The sequence below is a fragment of the Columba livia genome, chromosome 17 (genome assembly GCF_036013475.1).
Source record: "Columba livia isolate bColLiv1 breed racing homer chromosome 17, bColLiv1.pat.W.v2, whole genome shotgun sequence".
NCBI classification, from domain to species: domain Eukaryota; kingdom Metazoa; phylum Chordata; class Aves; order Columbiformes; family Columbidae; genus Columba; species Columba livia.
Window position 1 is genome coordinate 1929894 of NC_088618.1, and position 17726 is coordinate 1947619.

At 43.3% G+C, this 17726-nt stretch overlaps 1 protein-coding gene across 27 annotated transcripts in view; it reads left to right on the forward strand.

Annotated features, from left to right (window-relative positions):
* The window catches only part of RIMBP2 (RIMS binding protein 2), a 114947-nt gene that overhangs the window by 3222 nt on the left and 93999 nt on the right, over positions 1–17726 (forward strand). For 18 of the 27 annotated variants that reach the window (XM_065032785.1, XM_065032791.1, XM_065032772.1 and 15 more), the window contains exons 2-5: positions 422–538; positions 4002–4112; positions 7123–7347; positions 8077–8208. In XM_065032785.1, coding sequence (XP_064888857.1) covers positions 422–538; positions 4002–4112; positions 7123–7347; positions 8077–8208 — 585 coding nt within the window. Of the gene's footprint in view, positions 1–421; positions 539–4001; positions 4113–7122; positions 7348–8076; positions 8209–10709; positions 11170–17726 lie in introns of those variants that run through there. The other 9 variants (XM_065032780.1, XM_065032782.1, XM_065032792.1 and 6 more) reach the window with 6 other exon arrangements.

The window sequence follows — 17726 nt, forward strand, 5'->3', positions numbered from 1 at the left end:
GGCTGTTCTGCCAAAAGTGCTGGTTCCAAGGTTCAAAAGCACTCTGGCTGCTCATCTGCAATAGAAGTCCTTGGGGAAAAAGGGAAACTTGGGGCCACGCGTCCTTCTGTGAGTCAATATCTTGGGAGTTCTTTGAAAAGCCATGTTAGGAGAAAACAAAGGGCAGTTTTCTTCACAGGCCTGTCAGGATGCCACTCAGCACCTCCAGAGTTTGACTTAAAGATGCATTAATGTTTTGAAAGGGAAGGAGGGAACAAAGGCCTGTAGAAATGACACATCCAAGTATCACGTCTGATACCTCGAAGCTGTCACTGGGAAAACGGTGCTGGCTGGCTTGATGAAAAGTCACAAGCCCTGTAAGGCAATTGAGGCTCTTCTCTAGAGAGCCTGGATGCTCTCAAGCCCTTTCCCTCTCTTCCAGAAGGCCACCGGTCACACTCCGCATCGCGGTTCTTCTGGACTGGATTCCCCCAGGGCAAATCAATCGCTTGCGAAAGCAGATAAACCCTGGACTAAAGGACAAGAGGAAGACGGAGTGGTGAGTAACCATTCCCAGTCCAGGACAGGGCAAAACTTGTCTGCAGACTTGCCTGAGTTTGTTGTGGGGTTTTTCTTTTGGTTTTGTTTGGTTGTTGTTGTTATAAGCAAATGTTTAAAATAAGCATTTTTTTAAAAATTGTTATATAAAGGAATTACGTAAAGCCACGTTAGAATAAGATTTATATTGTAGGATATGCATTCATTGTTAAAATAACCATAGCTCCTTTTCATGTTTCCCACATAAAAGTCGCTGCTTCCTATGCTGCCTACCAAGTGCTACATTTATTTTTAAATAAATTAATGTGCATGTGTAGAAGAGCAGATTTAGTCTGCTCCTACAACAGAAAGCTATTTCTCACCATGTATTTAGACAGTGCCTCAAGAGTTACTGATGGCAAGATTTAAAAAGCAGTTCACCTGAAATGAGGTTCGGAGCTGTTAGAAGAACTAGAGCAAGTTTCCACAGCAGGCCCTCAATAGTGCTTAGCAGGATACCGCGCGGTGGGTATTTCCGAACTGCAGCGTGGATTTCGGAGGCTAATTTTAGGTCACAGTCACCCTGCCCTGTGCCTGAAGGCTGATCCCAGGACAGGCTGGACAAACGGCCGCGAGCAGGACAGCTGCGCACACTTGGCTCCGAAGCTATTTATAAGGCTTTTGTCAGAGTTCCCATTTGTGCAGCGTCCCCCAGTGTATTTTCATGTCTGATTTTTCTTCCAACATGAAGCAAATAAAACCGTGGAGCAAATCGGTTTTAAAAAGAAAACAGATACAATCACAGGATTATAAAATTCAGCAATTTTTAATAACAGCTGGTATAGTTTTTTTAAACCCTAGAAATAAGAGAAATCACTGCAAGCTTCAAGTGAGTTTGAAGAAAACAAAGGCAAAGTCTTTACATTTCCCTGTAATCCAACTGGGTTCACATATCCTTATACAAGAGTTGGTTTTAGATGGTATATTTGCTCTCCGTGTTTTCTGTCATCTAAATGGGTTCGTTGCTAAGCTATAGGCAGCATGTGCTGTGCAGAATGACTCACAGGCTGGTAGGTCAGGATGCTTTTCTTGGGTTTCGGTTGAGCGTTCTTTTTATCCTACACAGATATAAATAAGTGCCCTCGTTGACTTCTCTATCGTTTAGTACTAGGAAAGGAAATGCGAAATTATTTTAATTGCATTAAAATATGTTTTCTGTGATTAAAGAGGAGCTGTTTCATTGCCATCTGTTATAGCTTTAAAAGTTCTGTTCTTACATACTGAAATATGTAGCACCACAACACAATATAGTAACATGTGAAAGAAAAATAAAAACTGGAGAATTTCTGTAAAATAGTGGTTATTTAAAGAAAAAATTAATATGTAATGTTCTTATTAAAATGAATGATTTTATTGCAGTCTGAGAGAAACCTGAGAGCCCCAAGAGGAGGCAGCGAGGTTTCCCAGACCTCGCTGGTTTGGGAATGAGAGCTTAGAAGGGGAAATGGTTTTCCCGTTTCTTCCTCTGCTGTTGGGGGGTGAGGCAGGAACAGAGGGAAAACGAAGGTGTGAGCAAGGCCTGGCAGTGGAAGGTCCCCTTGGGCAAAGCTTCACTATTGCTGCTCCTCAGGGTGGTGGCTGCGGGTGCTGGTGGCTCCTGGTGGCGTCAGCACCATGTTCCCTGTGCCCTCCCACCACCGCTCACATCCAGCTGTGCTCACATCCAGCTGTGCTCACTCCATCTGCATCAGGTTCCAGCCAGGAGCTCGTTCAGTTTTGCTTCTATTTCAATCTGGTTGTGTTACCCAGGGACAGTGGTGAACTAAACTAAGGGTGTCCATACTCGTTTGCTGTACCAGCTGGGTTTATAGACATGATCTCATTCAGGGCCCAGCAATGACTTGTTTTGTTTGTTTAAACATCTAATCCACATCTAAAGTCGGTATTTCTCATGCAGTAAGTTTCTTTGCGTGTAGCTCCCTGTGCTCTTCCCTCTCGAGTAGGTTGGTATTTGTTGTGTATTTATTTGCTGCCCCTCCAGTTTCAGTGTGTCCCCAGATGTGGTGGGTTCCCACCAGTGGGATGTCAGATGAAAACAGGAACAAATCAGAGAATAAGGGAAAGGGGACACTGGTTTAGTTTTTCAGGAAAGACTTGTGGGTTGTTCCCATCACCCTGCCCCATAGCAGAAGTCACCAGAGCTAAATCAGTGGCAGATGGTCGGTGTCTGTGGTACGAGTGGTTCTGGTGGCCACCTCTGCTTCACACCGACTGCACAACAGCTACGGAAAAGGTTGATTTTCAATTCCAAGCAGTTATCTGCTATATTAGAATGAATTCACTGTTGTTTGTTTTGTTTCTTTTTCCTCCTACCATCTTCCGCTGGTCGGTGATTAGATGATCTTGAGGGCTGATTAGACAGAAGAACAGATTCTAAACTTCCTTTTTACGAATACAGCTTCTTGGTTGGTATCACAAGGTTCAACGTTTCTCAAGTATGAAATCCACATCAAGAATGACAAGTCGTTCTGGTCAAACAGGGACAGCCTGACTCACCAGTAGCACAGAAAGGGTGAAAATGAGGGTAGTGGTGTTTGGAAAACCAGATCTCGGTCACTTTGTTTACCCTCCGGGAGTGGTCTTGGTTACCCAGCGTTAGATGTTATGTAACATTAAAAAATATATATATAAAAAGCAGCTGCTTTGTCAGTGCGTATAGACAGCACACAGACAACAGGAAACTGCATTGGGAAATTCCCCTTCAACATCCACAAGCAGAGAAAAGAGAGACCGACTTTCCTAAAAGAAAGAGGATCGAACTACCTTGAGCTGAGCAACATGGTGTGAGCTGGTTTAGGTTGTTTATTGAGGTTTGTGAGCTCTAGGAGACCAGACTGTCTTATATTGAGTGTAGTGTACTGTAAAACTGACGTGTGATTTCAGCAATACCTTGAAATTCAAAAATAGGAATCGATGCGAAAATCTCTAGCATGCTTAATGCTGCATATTTATTCTGTACCCTGTCATTTGGTGTGGCATGAGTAACAGCAGAAGGAACAAAGGTCCCTCTTTGTGTGCTTCTTTATCCCACTTAATTCCAGGGGTGTAGCAGAAAGTGCCCTCTTTTGACTCTGTAATCTGATGAAGCGGTGCCATTTACCACTTAACTGCCTGCTACTTATATCCCTGCTGCTTTATCCATATTCTACATAAACTCTGCATGAGATTCTTCCTGAGATTGCTCTAATAACATGACTCATGAGGCCAGTTGCAGCTCTGTTGAGTCCCCCGTTCTGCAGCATTAGCACAGTTTGCACCATGCACAGCCCAGCTCGGGACCAGGGATGTCCCGTCCTCTGCTGGTCACCAAATGCCACCTCCAAATTGTTCTTGAGCTTGGAGTCTATACTTTGAAACTTGTGCTTTAGCATGCAAACGTATTTAAGATCTGTTTTAATGAGCTGTTGATGAATTTTGTTCCACAGTCCAAAAAGGGCAACAAGAAAACAAAACAAACCGCTGAAAAGCCTCCACGATGCAGATCTGAGGGAAGAAGCAAACAGAGAAATAACTCAATAAGCGTTAAGAAGAGCAAGGTGAGTGTTACGTGCTCTGAAACCTCCCAGTGGCTTTAGTGCCGCTTGCTGAAGCAGCTGTGCCAGCGTTGAGAGGAGTCAGAGGTGACTGCACGGACTGAGTGTCTGCACCCTCCCTGGCACCCAAACACCGACATTCATCTCACGTTTTGCTTCCCGGAGATGGATGTTTTGGTTTTATGGTCCAGCACACACCCACTCTTCGCATTTTAGGAGTTACACTATGAATGTTAACCAGCTACAGGGCTGCACCGCTATGATTTTTCTTTTTCACTTTTCTGCTTACAGTTATTTACTGCTTTAATTGTAAGTTATCAAATTTAAAATATTGGACAATTGGAAGCAATCCCCCAGTAAAAAAATCACACACTGATGTTAAATTCCTTTATGATTCCAGCATATGCATTTGCGCAGGAGGCTTGCGAAAGAGGGGGGGTCACCTTTCCAAAAAGCATAGGGGAAAGAAGCAGTGAAGACAAGTTAAGGATGCCCTTTGTGACCAGGATGGACCACCCCGTTTATTACAGAGAAACTGCTTTTCCAGTGACTTAGGGGTGCATGAGCGATAGGGAACTTTATCTGATGTCTACTCCATCTTCTCTATTTGCTAATGGATCCACTCTCCAGAGCTTTCAGTGCTTCAGCAGATACAAACACGATAAAAACTGCTTTAAAAAAATCTATAAACACTTAAGTGTTTGGCAACTCTCAGACATTTTACTGTATCATTTACTCAACAGTTTAATGCTTAATAGAAGAAACTTGCCTGTTAAATTTTCATGTGCAGATTTAGCAGATATAACACACCACAGTTTGGTTCAGTTTTTCTAGCTCTTTTCATTCATGACAAAATTAATTGTTTCAGAGTGTGGAAATTGCATTTGCTGGAAAGTAACACCTGATTTACTCGTTTGAGGTCAGTGTCAGGTTCTATTTGTGAAAATCTGCCAGTATTCCAGTTTGGGGCAGTAAAGTTTTTATTGTTCAAGATTTGGAGCCTTTTTGGCTTTAAAAATGAGAGGTGAGCTGGAGTTGGCCCCGCGGACACAGCTGCACCTCGTTTGGGGTGACAGCCCCCTCACCAGAGCCCTTTGTGGGGCTGGGACCTGCATGACCCTGGTGGCTTCAGCACAGGGTATGGGAGTGTATTGCTGGAATGTATGTTAAAGGCATGTGTGGGTGGGGGCCTGTGCCCAGTGCGGGGGGCTTGGGAGGGGCCTCTGTGAGGCCCCCCAAGATGGAGAGGCCATGGGGAGCGGATCTCCAGGGTCCCCCCATGATGGAGAGGCCATGGGGAGCGGATCTCCAGGGTCCCCCCATGATGGAGAGGCCATGGGGAGCGGATCTCCAGGGTCCCCCCATGATGGAGAGGCCATGGGGAGTGGATCTCCAGGGTCCCCCCATGATGGAGAGGCCATGGGGAGTGGATCTCCATGCTGTGACCCCTCCAGAGCAGATTTTTTCCTGGAGGGGAAGGTGGAGCAGTTGGGAAGGAAAGTGTGAAGTTGAGCTGGGGAAAGACATGGGAGGAAGGTGGTACTTTAATTTTTATCTTTGTTCCTCACTACCTATATTCATTTTAATTGGCAATAAGTGAAATTAATTTTTCCCACGTCGACTCTGTTTTGCCTGTGATGGTAAATGATGATTTCCCTGGTTTATCTCAACCTGTGAGCTTCTTCATCTCGTTTTCTCCCTCCCAACCTGCTGAGAACAGGGAGTGAGCGAGTGGCTGGGCGGGCGCTGGGCTGCCAGCCACGGCAGACACCCCACATTGCAGCAGGAAGGATTACTATACATGTTTGAACAATCCAGCTTAAAATATATAATTTGACAGCTATAGCCTTATTTCAGGTTGCTGCTAAAATATAGATCTGCTGAGGTGACTCACTTGGGGACACATTTACATTTTTATGAAATACATATATCTTTCAGGTTGTTTAATATTTGAGAAATTATCTCTTCTTTTAAGCAAAGTGATAACCAAAAGAATGTTTTACTCTGCTGTAAGTAAAATCCTACACATTCTTCTATTATAACGTCAGTTTTCAACCACGTTAGTATTCTTAGCTGGATATGACACAGATTGGGGTAAGCTGTTATTTCTGTATTAAAGCTATCCCAAGCTGGTCATACATGTAGACTGTGTTGAAAGATTAGTAACTTACTCAAATGATGTACTACTGGTTGTAAGTGGCAACAGAAAGATTAGTAACTTACTCAAATGATGTACTACTGGTTGTAAGTGGCAACACCAGAGTGGAACTGGTGTTCTTGCAAGCATGCCACAAGAAGTTAGCTTTTTTATTGCTTGACTTAGTTTGAGCTTAATTTTAAAATGAGAGAGCTTTAAATGGGTCTGCCTTTGTATATTAGTAGTTGAGTGTGCAGAGTTAACATAAAGGACACTATGTTTTACTCAGTGATAGTAGATTTTGAGCAAGGTGGCGAAATGTTACGAACAATGAGATCTGGATAGCCGACGGGGCTACCCAAACATTGCTTTTCAGCACAGAATAATACTTTGTGTGCATTTTCCATATGTAGCGATATCTAGATTATTTTGGTTAGAAAAAGCCAGAAGAAATAGGTTTGATGAAGGGCAATTTCTGTTTTGATGTCGCAGACTGAATTTCTCGATTAGCCGTGTGCCAGGGCGCTGAGCGAAGGACCAGAGGCGGTGGCCAAGCAGCAGCACGATGTTGCCATCAAGTGGTAGATGCGTTGATATCTGTGCATCAGAGCGATCAGGGCTGGCTGGCATCCCCTGAGCGATGAAACAAAATACACAAAAACAAATTGTCTGCTTTCATTTCTTTTTACTATCCCTATCCGCTGGTGATCGATCAAATGAGATTGTCTCTTGCTCGCTTACTGTTTGAATGAAAGCTCCGAAGAAGAAAATTTTCAAATAATGCACTTACGGTGCGACTTTTGAAAGAATTTGAATTACACTCTTTCCCCCAGGCACAGCAAAAATGACGTGAAAAACGTATTTTCTCTTTACCAGAATGTCAGCCTTTCAACTTCGTCTACATTGTCATCCAATAGCGCCGCTGTCATCACAAAAGCAATTACTGGAACGCTTCCTCTACAGCAGCAAATGCACTTTGTCAATGTCGAGGCCCAGCATCTGCAAAATGAAAACAAGCAATCTGAGAGCGCAAAACATCTGGAGGTCGCGCTGCTGCGAGTGGAGCGCGGAGGACTCGGAAATCAGCTGGGGTGCCCCAGGGTGGGTAACAATCCATCCTGTTCGTCATACCTAACCCTGCTGGGAACCAGTTACATCCACTAGAGTTTAGTCATAGAGGTGTTTAAACCAAGGAGGAGAAAAATGGTTTTCTGCCCAGTTTTCATCCAAACAGATAGCTTAGTGATCTTAAACATTTTATAAGTTGTCAAGTCTAGAAGAGAGTTTGGGTCTGAATTCATGAGCTCCTGCTTTAGCTTTCACTAAGGTTATAATACTTTTGCTAAGGTTATGAGCTTGTACTTTGGGGTACTGAGTGGCATTCCTATACTTTTCAATTACTATACTGACACCAGACTCTCAGCATTGTCTTGCACTAATTTTGTGCCCCACCAGCAGCATCTCTGAGCCCTTTGTTAGAGCAACGTATTTACAAGGAACTTCTTACTGTTCCAAAAGGCTGGAAATGCCCGTATTGTTTTCTACCTGATCCAAACGTGGCTTGATTAATAGTCAGAGGAAATTTACTCAGCATGAAGCGTTAGGAAACTCAAAGTGTAGGATGTTGTGCTGCTGATGCTCTGAAGAGACATCTTGCTTTTTAGGTGGCGGAGGATTATTAAATGAAGCACCAAAAGTCGCATGCATGAATATAGATATGTTGCTAAAGCAGGTGTTCTTGTTTAGCTAGAAATTCAGCTATGGCAAATCGTATGTTACCATCACCATATGCTTGAGAAAAACAGAAACTGGTAATTTTCTGTTGTGCAGGAAGAGCTGGTGGGGCAGAAACCCGGGAACACGGAGGAGCTACTGAAACAGTCCCAGCAGGAGCTGCTGTGGCTGCAGAGACAGCTGTGCATCCGCGCCGGGGACGCCGCGGGGCCTTGGGCGGCCGGCAAGGTGAGCTCCCCGGGAATTCCTTCAGCCTTTGTCTAAAGAAAACTGTCCGTCACAAGGTAGGATTATGATATTGGGATTATTTTTCTGGGATATATCTTGGCCTGACATACAGAACTGTGATTCCCTTTCTTCCCCCTGCGGCACTGTTAGATGTGCATCCTGGTTACCAGCAACCCATCATCAGCGCAGCTGCATCCAGCCCTGAACAAGCAAAAATTATCGTACTTACTGCTGATACTTGGACATATAAGCTACAAATGGTGAACTGTTCATGTTAACGATGTCCTAACACACCACAGTTCCAGTATCACAGTATGTTTGGGATTGGAAGGGACCTCAAAAGATCATCTAGTCCAATAAAACGGGAGTTCTCATCTGCGGTGCCATAACAAGTTGAATATGCCAAGTTTTGGTGACTCAAGTTTCTAAATGTTTGCTTGAGATAAAGAATATGGTTTTAAATCTTCATAGCAGTAAATCCGTGCTGATAGTTTAAAAAAAGAATAGTTGCTATTTTATTTTCAGAGTGACTTAATTTATTAATCTAATTTTCCATATTTTAAAAACACAATTTCCAGAAAGTTTATGACAATTTACATACTTTATACATATATACCCACACATACCCATTTACAGACATACATGTTTTAAATCCACCTATGAGAAGGAATGAGAAGAGTTGGTTTGGTTCAGTGTAACATGTTAATAATGCCATTCCACGATCATCTTCCTTATTTTCAAGTATCAAGTTGGCTTGGCAAATGCACATAAAGCAACATAAAGCAGCAGGTATGTTCATTGTGTCTCTGACCCAGGAAAGATAGATTCCCAAAATGTGTCACCTGGGATCTTCTGGTGTCACTTGGTGTCATATGCTGCAGGTCGGTATTTGTTGCTGAAGCTCGGTGTGGTAAGTGCTGATATAGTCAGAAGAAACGTTTGGATTTGAAGCTTACGTGTAGCTCAACCGAGAGAAAAAATATCTAACTTGCCAAAATTAGACTTTTAAAAAAAAATGAAAATGATTTATGCCACAAAGTGGTTCTAGAAGAGCGCACTCGCCCTGTGATCAAAGCCGTAATCTAATCTGGGAAGGAACACATGATCCTGAGTAGGAGCAGCTTTTCTCCCTGACAATACCCGAGTTTTGCTGCTCCTGCTGCACAAACCAACAGCGATGCTGGGTGTGTTACTGTTTGTTGGATGTTCCACTCAGAAACCTGTGTTCTTTCCAGAATGTGTCAAGGGAAGAAAGCACAATAAGCACTTTGTCTATAACCCTTTCATTCTTTTTTTTGGCAATATTGCAGAGCCAGGGATCAGAGTTTTAGCTGTTTCATTTGTACAATGAGGGCCAGATTTTTCAGAAGCAATCGGTTACCTGGAAGATCACGCTGTGATTCCCTGCGCCATACTGTAATTCTAAACCTCTTGAAGAGAAATACTTCAGTACTCAGTGTTCCTAAAAGCTTCGGGGGTAACGATCTTAATAGATCAAATAGATTGATGGTTGGCAACTGAGATATCCAGGAATATGGCCAATGCCATTTTGGAAGGATTCCTTCGCTGGTTAGTAAACACCATGGTTCAGGGGTCAAATTTATAATGGAGTGGAAACGTGGACAAGACAAAGCTCGGGAAGAGGATGTGGCACGTCCCTCTCCCATTGCTCTCAACCCCTTCCCGTGAAGCATCTGATGCTCACAGCTCCTGGAGATCAGGGTGCGCTCCACGCATCACAGCTTCATAAAGAACTATTGGACTTTGGGGGGAATCTGGCGCCTTTGGTTAATGCCAGACTTTTCTGAAAATTCTCCTCCTCTAGCTCATTATGCCTGTTAGTAAAACTGTGAAGAGAAGACTGATATTGGAAAAGGAATGGTAAATTAATATAGCCTGTTTCAGCTGCATGAAAATTTAATTTGGGGGGGTAAGAGGGGAGACATTATTAAATTGAGAGATGTATTTCTATGGATACTTTAGCAGAATTCATTAAAGTAATGCCTAAGAGTGCAATATTTCCTTCCTCTGTTAAATACTGAAAGGAAAATGCAGAAGTTCCACTCAACATTACTTCTTGGGTTTTCTTGATAATTTTACCTTCATCAGCCTTAAGAATTTGCTTATGTAACAGTGAATGCATTCCCAAAGTGCTCAGATCCTGTGATTCAGATCATCGCTGCTGGGGAAATCAAAAAAGAAAAGGGGGGAAAGAAGATTAAATCTAGATTATTAAAAAATGATTTATTTAAAGTCTTCCCCTGTATCACTGTATCCCCTTACATCCTCTTCTAGTTGCTGGGGAGGTAGTTGTTGCATAGTTAGAAGTTTTGTACGGATATATAGCGTCCGGTTTTCTTGAGAAGAGCAAAGGCAGCGTGGTGAGGATGCTCCAGGTAATCTGCCTTAATTCCCGTCTGCATTGGAGTTTCTCAGCCTTCCATTGGGCAGGCTCGGCCGCGGAAAAAAAGCATTGCAGCTCACGTTTACAGTTCATTGGTTCGTGCCAGTAGGCCACAGATGACCTACTGAGAAGATCCTGCGATAGCATTACTTGGAGGTAAAATAAAATCTCCCAACACCCGCCTCCCCCCCGGCCCCCTGCAGGAAACACAGCCTCGCTGCCCTCCCTGCTCCCCGCTGCTCCGTCGGGTTAATACTCCGTGAAAGAGAAACCGGCACAAGTAGGGAAAGCCATCTTTGTGCGCGGATGTGTGCGCCAGAGCCGCTCATAGGCTCCGGCAGCTGCGGCATGGCCGATGATGCTGGCGCTCTCTCTTCCACCCTGCCTCCCTGCAGACGACTAATGAATCATTTCTAGCCCGAGCGCTGGCGGTGCAAACACACCGATGCTGCTGCTGCCGACGCTGCCGCCTTTCTCCCCCCAGCTGTAACCTGACACAGACTGCAGCTCTCGCTCGGCAATGGTCTTGCTGAACATCGGAGGCACTTGATTTGAAGGTACGCTGAGATTTCACCCTCTCTAAAAATAGCTGTTTCTGTTAAATGCTTTATGGGCCAAAGGAGGGTGGGAGGGCTGAAGGTTTGTAGGTGTGTGCGGGAGAGAATGCTCTTTTTAGCCAGCAGTAATGCAGCAGTAACTCTTATCAGAGGCAGACAAACTTTATTATTCTGCTGCAATTTGATGATGCCCTTGACTGGATCTTTTCTCCTGGGTGCTGCTTAGAATCATTAAATGTGTTAGTACCATGCACGAGCCCTAGGTAAAGGGATTAAACTCTTGCTAGATTATTCCATCCTCCCTCCTATTGATGTTTAATCTGATGTCATTTTCCAGACACTTTTAAGGTTTCCCGTGGAATAAACACTATATTGGCAGGTCTGACGATGCCATTTTCCCTTGCTGTGTTAGTGTCTGTGGGCAAAGTTGGAGCAGGGGCTGGCAGCAGCTCCCCGCGGCCCCCTCCCCAAACCCCGCGCGGCGCAGATCCACAGCAGCTGTTTGCTTTGCAGATGTACGTTGTCATGTCATGGCAAAGTCACCGATGTGACTACTCTTCCATGCAGTTATTGTTAATGAAATTATGTGTGCCATTTGTCTGGCACGTAATGCTAAATTAGAGCAATTGGAAGTAAATATCTCTTTTTTTTTTTTTTTTGATAGAAGAAAGAGATCTTTTGCAGCTATATATATATGGGCACACTATATATAGCAGTATTTGTGGGAAGTATGTTATATATACGAGTATGTAGATCAGAATAATAACATTTTATTACAGCATATGCATATAAATACCAGTTAATTAGTTAGCATGTAGCAGTGTGCTGGTACAGTGTTACAGGGGATACTGCAGGGTTTTTATTAACCTCTTTTCAAAACTGGCTCTTGCCTATAGCGCTGGGCAGAGGAGGGATGTCTACCCAACAGGGATGTGATGCTTGACATTACAGTTGTACATGGTCTTAGTACAGCTCTACCAGAGGAAATGTAAGTGCATATGAAGGCTTTGGTTTTTCTTTTTAAGCTACTGCTGTCTGTTATTTTGATGGTAAAACACTGACTGGGCTCTTTTTTTGTCCAGTACAGGTAGTGATGCAGCATTTATGTATAAAATAACTCAGCAGAATAACTTATTAATGAGTCTTGTCACTGCGTCTAGTAAATACAGAGTCTGCTCCTTAAGTGATCGGATGTATTTTGAAGAAATACCTAAAATCAAAGCCATTGATCGTATCATTAAGAATTGCACCAAGTATGCTGAGACAGGGAAAGAATGCTATGATTGCCATCATTAAAATACAAACAAAGCCAACTACTTAGCAAAACAGAAGAGCTGCCTTAAGCAAACAGCAAGAAGTATTAAAACACAGACCAAGTGGTACAGTGGAAATCAAAGCATCTCCATAAATTTATTACAATAAAAAATCGCAGTATGCATGAACTGATGCAAAAGTTAGCACAGTCACTTTATATTTCAGTTCTTTTGGTGAGGAGCTGTTACTGTTTTATCAGAGGAGGGCTGTAAAGTCCACCCAGCTGCCAGGAAGGCAATTCAGATCACATCGCATGGATGTCAGCCGGATTCAGCACGGCAGACAGCCTCTGAAATGCATATGCATTGCTTCCAGTACCTTAAAGGAGGGTGGTGGATATTTTTTAGGTGCCTGTTATTTTTGTTAGAGATCCTGAACAGTGCCTTTGTGCATACCACTTTATTTTCAACAGCGAAATACCTACTCTAAATGAAGCCAGTGAAGCGGTCGTGCTGCCTGCAGACAAGGGAGCAGCCCTGATATTTTGATGTGTATCTGAACGGGTTCCAGCTGCTCACATACAGCAGGACTGGGTACCAGAGGCACTGAACAGAGTTATCACATACAACTTGATATATTAGGGTGTACCTGAGCACCTTTTTGAGACATTTAATGCATAGAATTTTCTAGAATTATAACCAAATTACAGCTTTAAAATGGCACGTGGCTTTTAGGGGTAGGAAAAGTGAGATGGAACAAAATATGGGACAGTGCAGTGCCATAGATTTCTGCATGAAAATTATCTGAGTACATGCTGCTTTGGTTAACTGACAGCTGCAAGCTCAGAAATCTTAAGCATCTCTTTACGTGGCCAATCTCATGCTGATACAAACTAGGTGTGTACTTTTGCATGTATACAAAATATATATCTCTCTGAATGTCAGCTCCTATTTTAGGTGCGTCTTAGATGTGCATACTCATCGCAGTTTAGATAGGTGTGTGATATTGAGTATGAAATGAATGTATAAACACTGTTCATTATGTTCATTATGGTAATAGGATATTACAGAAGTCCTTGTCTTTCTGGATTGCCAGGAGCAGAAATAAGATGCCTCTGGTCACTGCATAATTGGTATAATTTTGTATAAAGTGCTTTCCTTTACGTGTGTCGAACGCCCCACCACATCTCAAAATTAAATGTCCAAAATCATACTGAATTTATTCTCAAATAAGAAACTAGTCAGTCATGCATCACTGTCCTGTCTTTTCAATATTTATGTTGAATGAAACACAGTTTGAGAGTCAAGGCTGTTTTTCATTTAATTGCAATTGTTATAGGCCCTTATTGCCACTACAAAATATGTCAGAGTAGCTGACTGTCCACCACAGACGAGAACTGTCATTAAGAACTGCTGACAGCAGCATTTACTCGCAGTCGTGAGAATGGGAAAATACATGCCAATATCACGATTAAAAATAGAATTGGAATGTAGCCACAGTGCTGGAAAAATGCAGCTTCTTCAAAGCAAAGTGTCATGAAACCAGTTTCTGTTCATGGGTGCAAAGTGGCTTTTGCCAGACCCATTTGCACGGAGTGGGCTCTTGGGACGTGGTGTGATGACATTGCCCTGGGAGAAGAGTTGAGCATCTTCTGGAGCAGCTGGTTCACTCTGGAGTTTGAATGTGGTCACGGGGGCTTCTTTGCTAAATGTAACCATCCTGTTAAATAACATGTTGGAGTCGTGTCCATTCTGTAAAGTGTGATTGCGAAGGCACCTGTGGTTGGTGTTTTGGTGAGGAAATCAGAGTGACTTAGGGGCTTTATGGCTCAACGCTTTGGCTTGTGCTCGTGACGTGGCACTTGATGCAGAAACCAGAGTGTGACTTCCAGCTCCGCCACAGAGCCTGTGAATGGCCCTGGGCAAAACACTTGCCATCTCTTGGGCTCTGGTCTCTTGCTGTAAATGGGAATAATAATGAAACCTTTCCACTCCATTCTGCTTGTTTTATCTGCTTAAAACATGAGATCTTCAGACCAAAGACTGTTTTTTCCATCAGGATGCTAAATCCCAGTGGAGGCTTCTAGATGCTACTTATAAATCACTTGACAGTCTGCATTGTCTGCTGTTGATCCATAGAAAACATTTCCAAGTGTCAGAACAATCTGAATTGATTCTGAGCTTTTTGGAATAACATTTGATTTGCTAAACTTCCTATTGTGCTTGTGGGTGATTCCCAGATGGTGACAGTGGTTTGGTAGAAGCATTGACAGTGCAGTCAGGGCAGAGGAAGCCAAACTGCAGGTCCAATTTTTATATGTTATTTTAATAGTCATAAAGTTTTCTCTTTTTCTGTGTTGCAAACAGTATAATACTTGGTTTCTAAGGCAATAACTATTACTATGCCAAACGTCTGCTGTCGGTTAGCAAGCAGCACTGGTGCATGATATTGCCGTGAAGAACCAAGGGGGAGGCACTGCAAATATAACTGCACAGCACATTCTGTCTTCTCTGTTCTCATCTAACAACAATTAGAGACTATTTTCCATGTTTTGTTCAAAGATCATCTGGTAGCAAGCTCGTCAGTGCAATGCCTTCGGTAAGGCCTGATCTGAGCACAGGGGGCTGGATGGGCACTCAACATATGCACTGATTTTTGATCTTTATTTTCTGGGAAGCGTAACTAATTGTTATAGACAGCTTCAATTAAGTTTTTAAGCTGGGCGTGTGAGGAAAAAAATGACACCACCACCCCTCTTGCCAATTTTGAAAGGAAAATATGCCCTTTTGGAGCCAGGTTAATTTGTTTCGGCTTGGCTTAGAAAAGCCATGAATTGAGACTAAATTCCTCCAGAATCATCAATTTATTCTGTGGCTTCACCATTTCAGCTCCTGCTGGGTATTTCTGTACTTCCTCTTTATACACTTGGAAAATGTTCTTGGTTACTTCTGTTAGGAGTATCACGGAGCCTGCTCAGTGACATGGAAAATGCATCTTTAGTGAGCACATTGCCCAACTCTCTTAAAGATATTCCCTGATTCTAATCAGCAGGGACTATTATAGGTCTGTGCTAGTTCCAGTGGCAGGGTGGGCTGGTGGGCTCAACTCTTTCTGAAGGCAGATAGGGTTGATGGTGCCCAGAACTGAGCTGGATGCCGCTCGGAGCTGGCGCTGTAACGAGCAATACGTGCTTGAATCCGTCCCCCTTTTACTGCATTTACCCTCTTCTGTGGCAGTCACAGTTTTACCACTTTGTTAAATCCTCATTTCTCCCCACGTCCCCACCCCCAGTTCTGCACACAGTTTAGAACATTAAGAATATTCTCCGTCGATTCCAGGAGTGTATTTTTTCCCGTTCTCTCTTGTTTACTGCTTGCTAATTAAATTTTGTAGGTGGCAGTTTGAAATCTTAGTGGGACGTGTCATGTGGCTGCTAATGCTCTGCAGATCTCTATTACATAACCTTTAAGTAGTTTGGGAAAATGTGCTTGTGTCACACTGGGCCCGACATAAGGCTCTGTCTGAAGCCAGCAGTCTGATCGGGTGTTTTATGTACGGTGACTATAGAAATCTTGTGCATGGCTCGTTCTGGCACGAGGTTTGTGCCCAGTTGTGCTGTTTCCCTGGAACGCTGTGCAGCCTGCCCTCTCTGCCCCTCCTGCAGGCCAGGGGAAGGGAGGGGTTAGATTTAAACCCTCTGACATGCCAGGCAATGGTCAAATGAATATCAAATGCAGTATGCTAGGAACCCTTCTGTTTTCCTGATAGATTCATTCGTTTTGGTTTTGCAGTGACCAGAGACCGGAACAGAGAAGCTCTCAGCCTGTCCCCCCACCTCTTCACCTCCTGTGGTTGTTAATTGGGCTCTGGTGCATTATGCAAAACGAAAACATAAATCAATACAGACGTTTAAAAAAATTGCTATGTAGGGATGATCAATTTTTAATGCATGGTCATTCATTAGGTTGCTGTTTTGCAAAAGGAGCATTTTGGTAAGTGAGAGCAATGTACGCACTTGCAGAATAATAGCTCCTCTGCTTCTCCTGAGCCAGCACCAGCTTTTGGACCTACTGCACGTAAAGCTTTACATTTTTGTTGCCTAGAACGTATTTACATGCTACTTAAGTCTCGCTTTGGTTCCTGGCAGGACCTGGGCCTCGGAGGCTGGGGCTGGTTTGTGGCTGGCGTTGGACGTGCTGTGTGTTCGCAGGGAAATCACAGCAGGTGTTTCTGCCTCAGGTTCTTTTCCTGCTGGGAAGGCCCAGTGGCAATGAGCTGCTGCAGCCTTCGATAAGAGTTGCAGTTAGAAACCAGGAAAAACTCCACCAAATTTGGGGTGGTTTTTGTTTGTTTATTTTTAAGGAAGTCAGATTTTCAAGTTTCTAATTTTCTTATTGAAATCTGTGGTTGTGTGAACCTGCATTGTGTTCTGCAGTAGCCTTTAGTTTGCAATGCAATTTTCAGTAAAAGGACTTTACAAAGTGCTTAAGAACGATGGCTGATGCCATTCTGTTCATTTTGCGGATGAGAAATGTTCAATGTGCTTCAGGTTTATTTGCCCAAGATCATTCAGCAGGGTCAATGCAAATCTATGGACATTGTTTGCAGTGTCCTGTCCAACATGTTATCCATCCTATTGCTTCTCCTAATTAAACGTTGCGTAAGAAGGGAAGAGGGGAAAGTATTGATCTTCTAAAACCAGACTTCCTTTTGTTTCACTTTAAATTAACTGCCTGTGCGCTACTCATAGTAAAGAGTTTGTGAGTGTATTAATTTTTTTTAAAATTACTACTATCATAAATCACGGTGGCTATAGTCAGTTCATCTGTTCTCCTAACGGCTGCCTGCGGGTCTACAGGGTATACTGAAACTATGAATGTTTCATTACTGGAAGGGGTCTCTGGAGCTCAACAGTCCTAAATCATCTACACGGACGTATGTACCATGTATTGCTTGAGATTCAACAGCTTTGGCCTATTTTAAGATGAAGAGGCTGCTGTGTTTTCATGGTTGTTGGCTGCTGGATGAATTAGGAGGACAACAAAGAAGCAACTGTGAAGCTGTTTTGTGTTTGTGTGTGGGGCAGAGGGGTACACCTAACGCTCCTGTGTTTCAAAGGAAACCTGTCATTAGGGCAGTTGTTTTTGTTAATAACGTGCGTAGATGAGCCCTTCAGGACCTGGACCTCTTCCAGCTGATGGATTTACAGTCACAGAGTGGGACAAGTTCTGTCCTGAATTGTTTCAGGGTGCGACAAGTGGCTGACCCAGATGTATGAAACGTAAAGAAAGACCTACAATAGA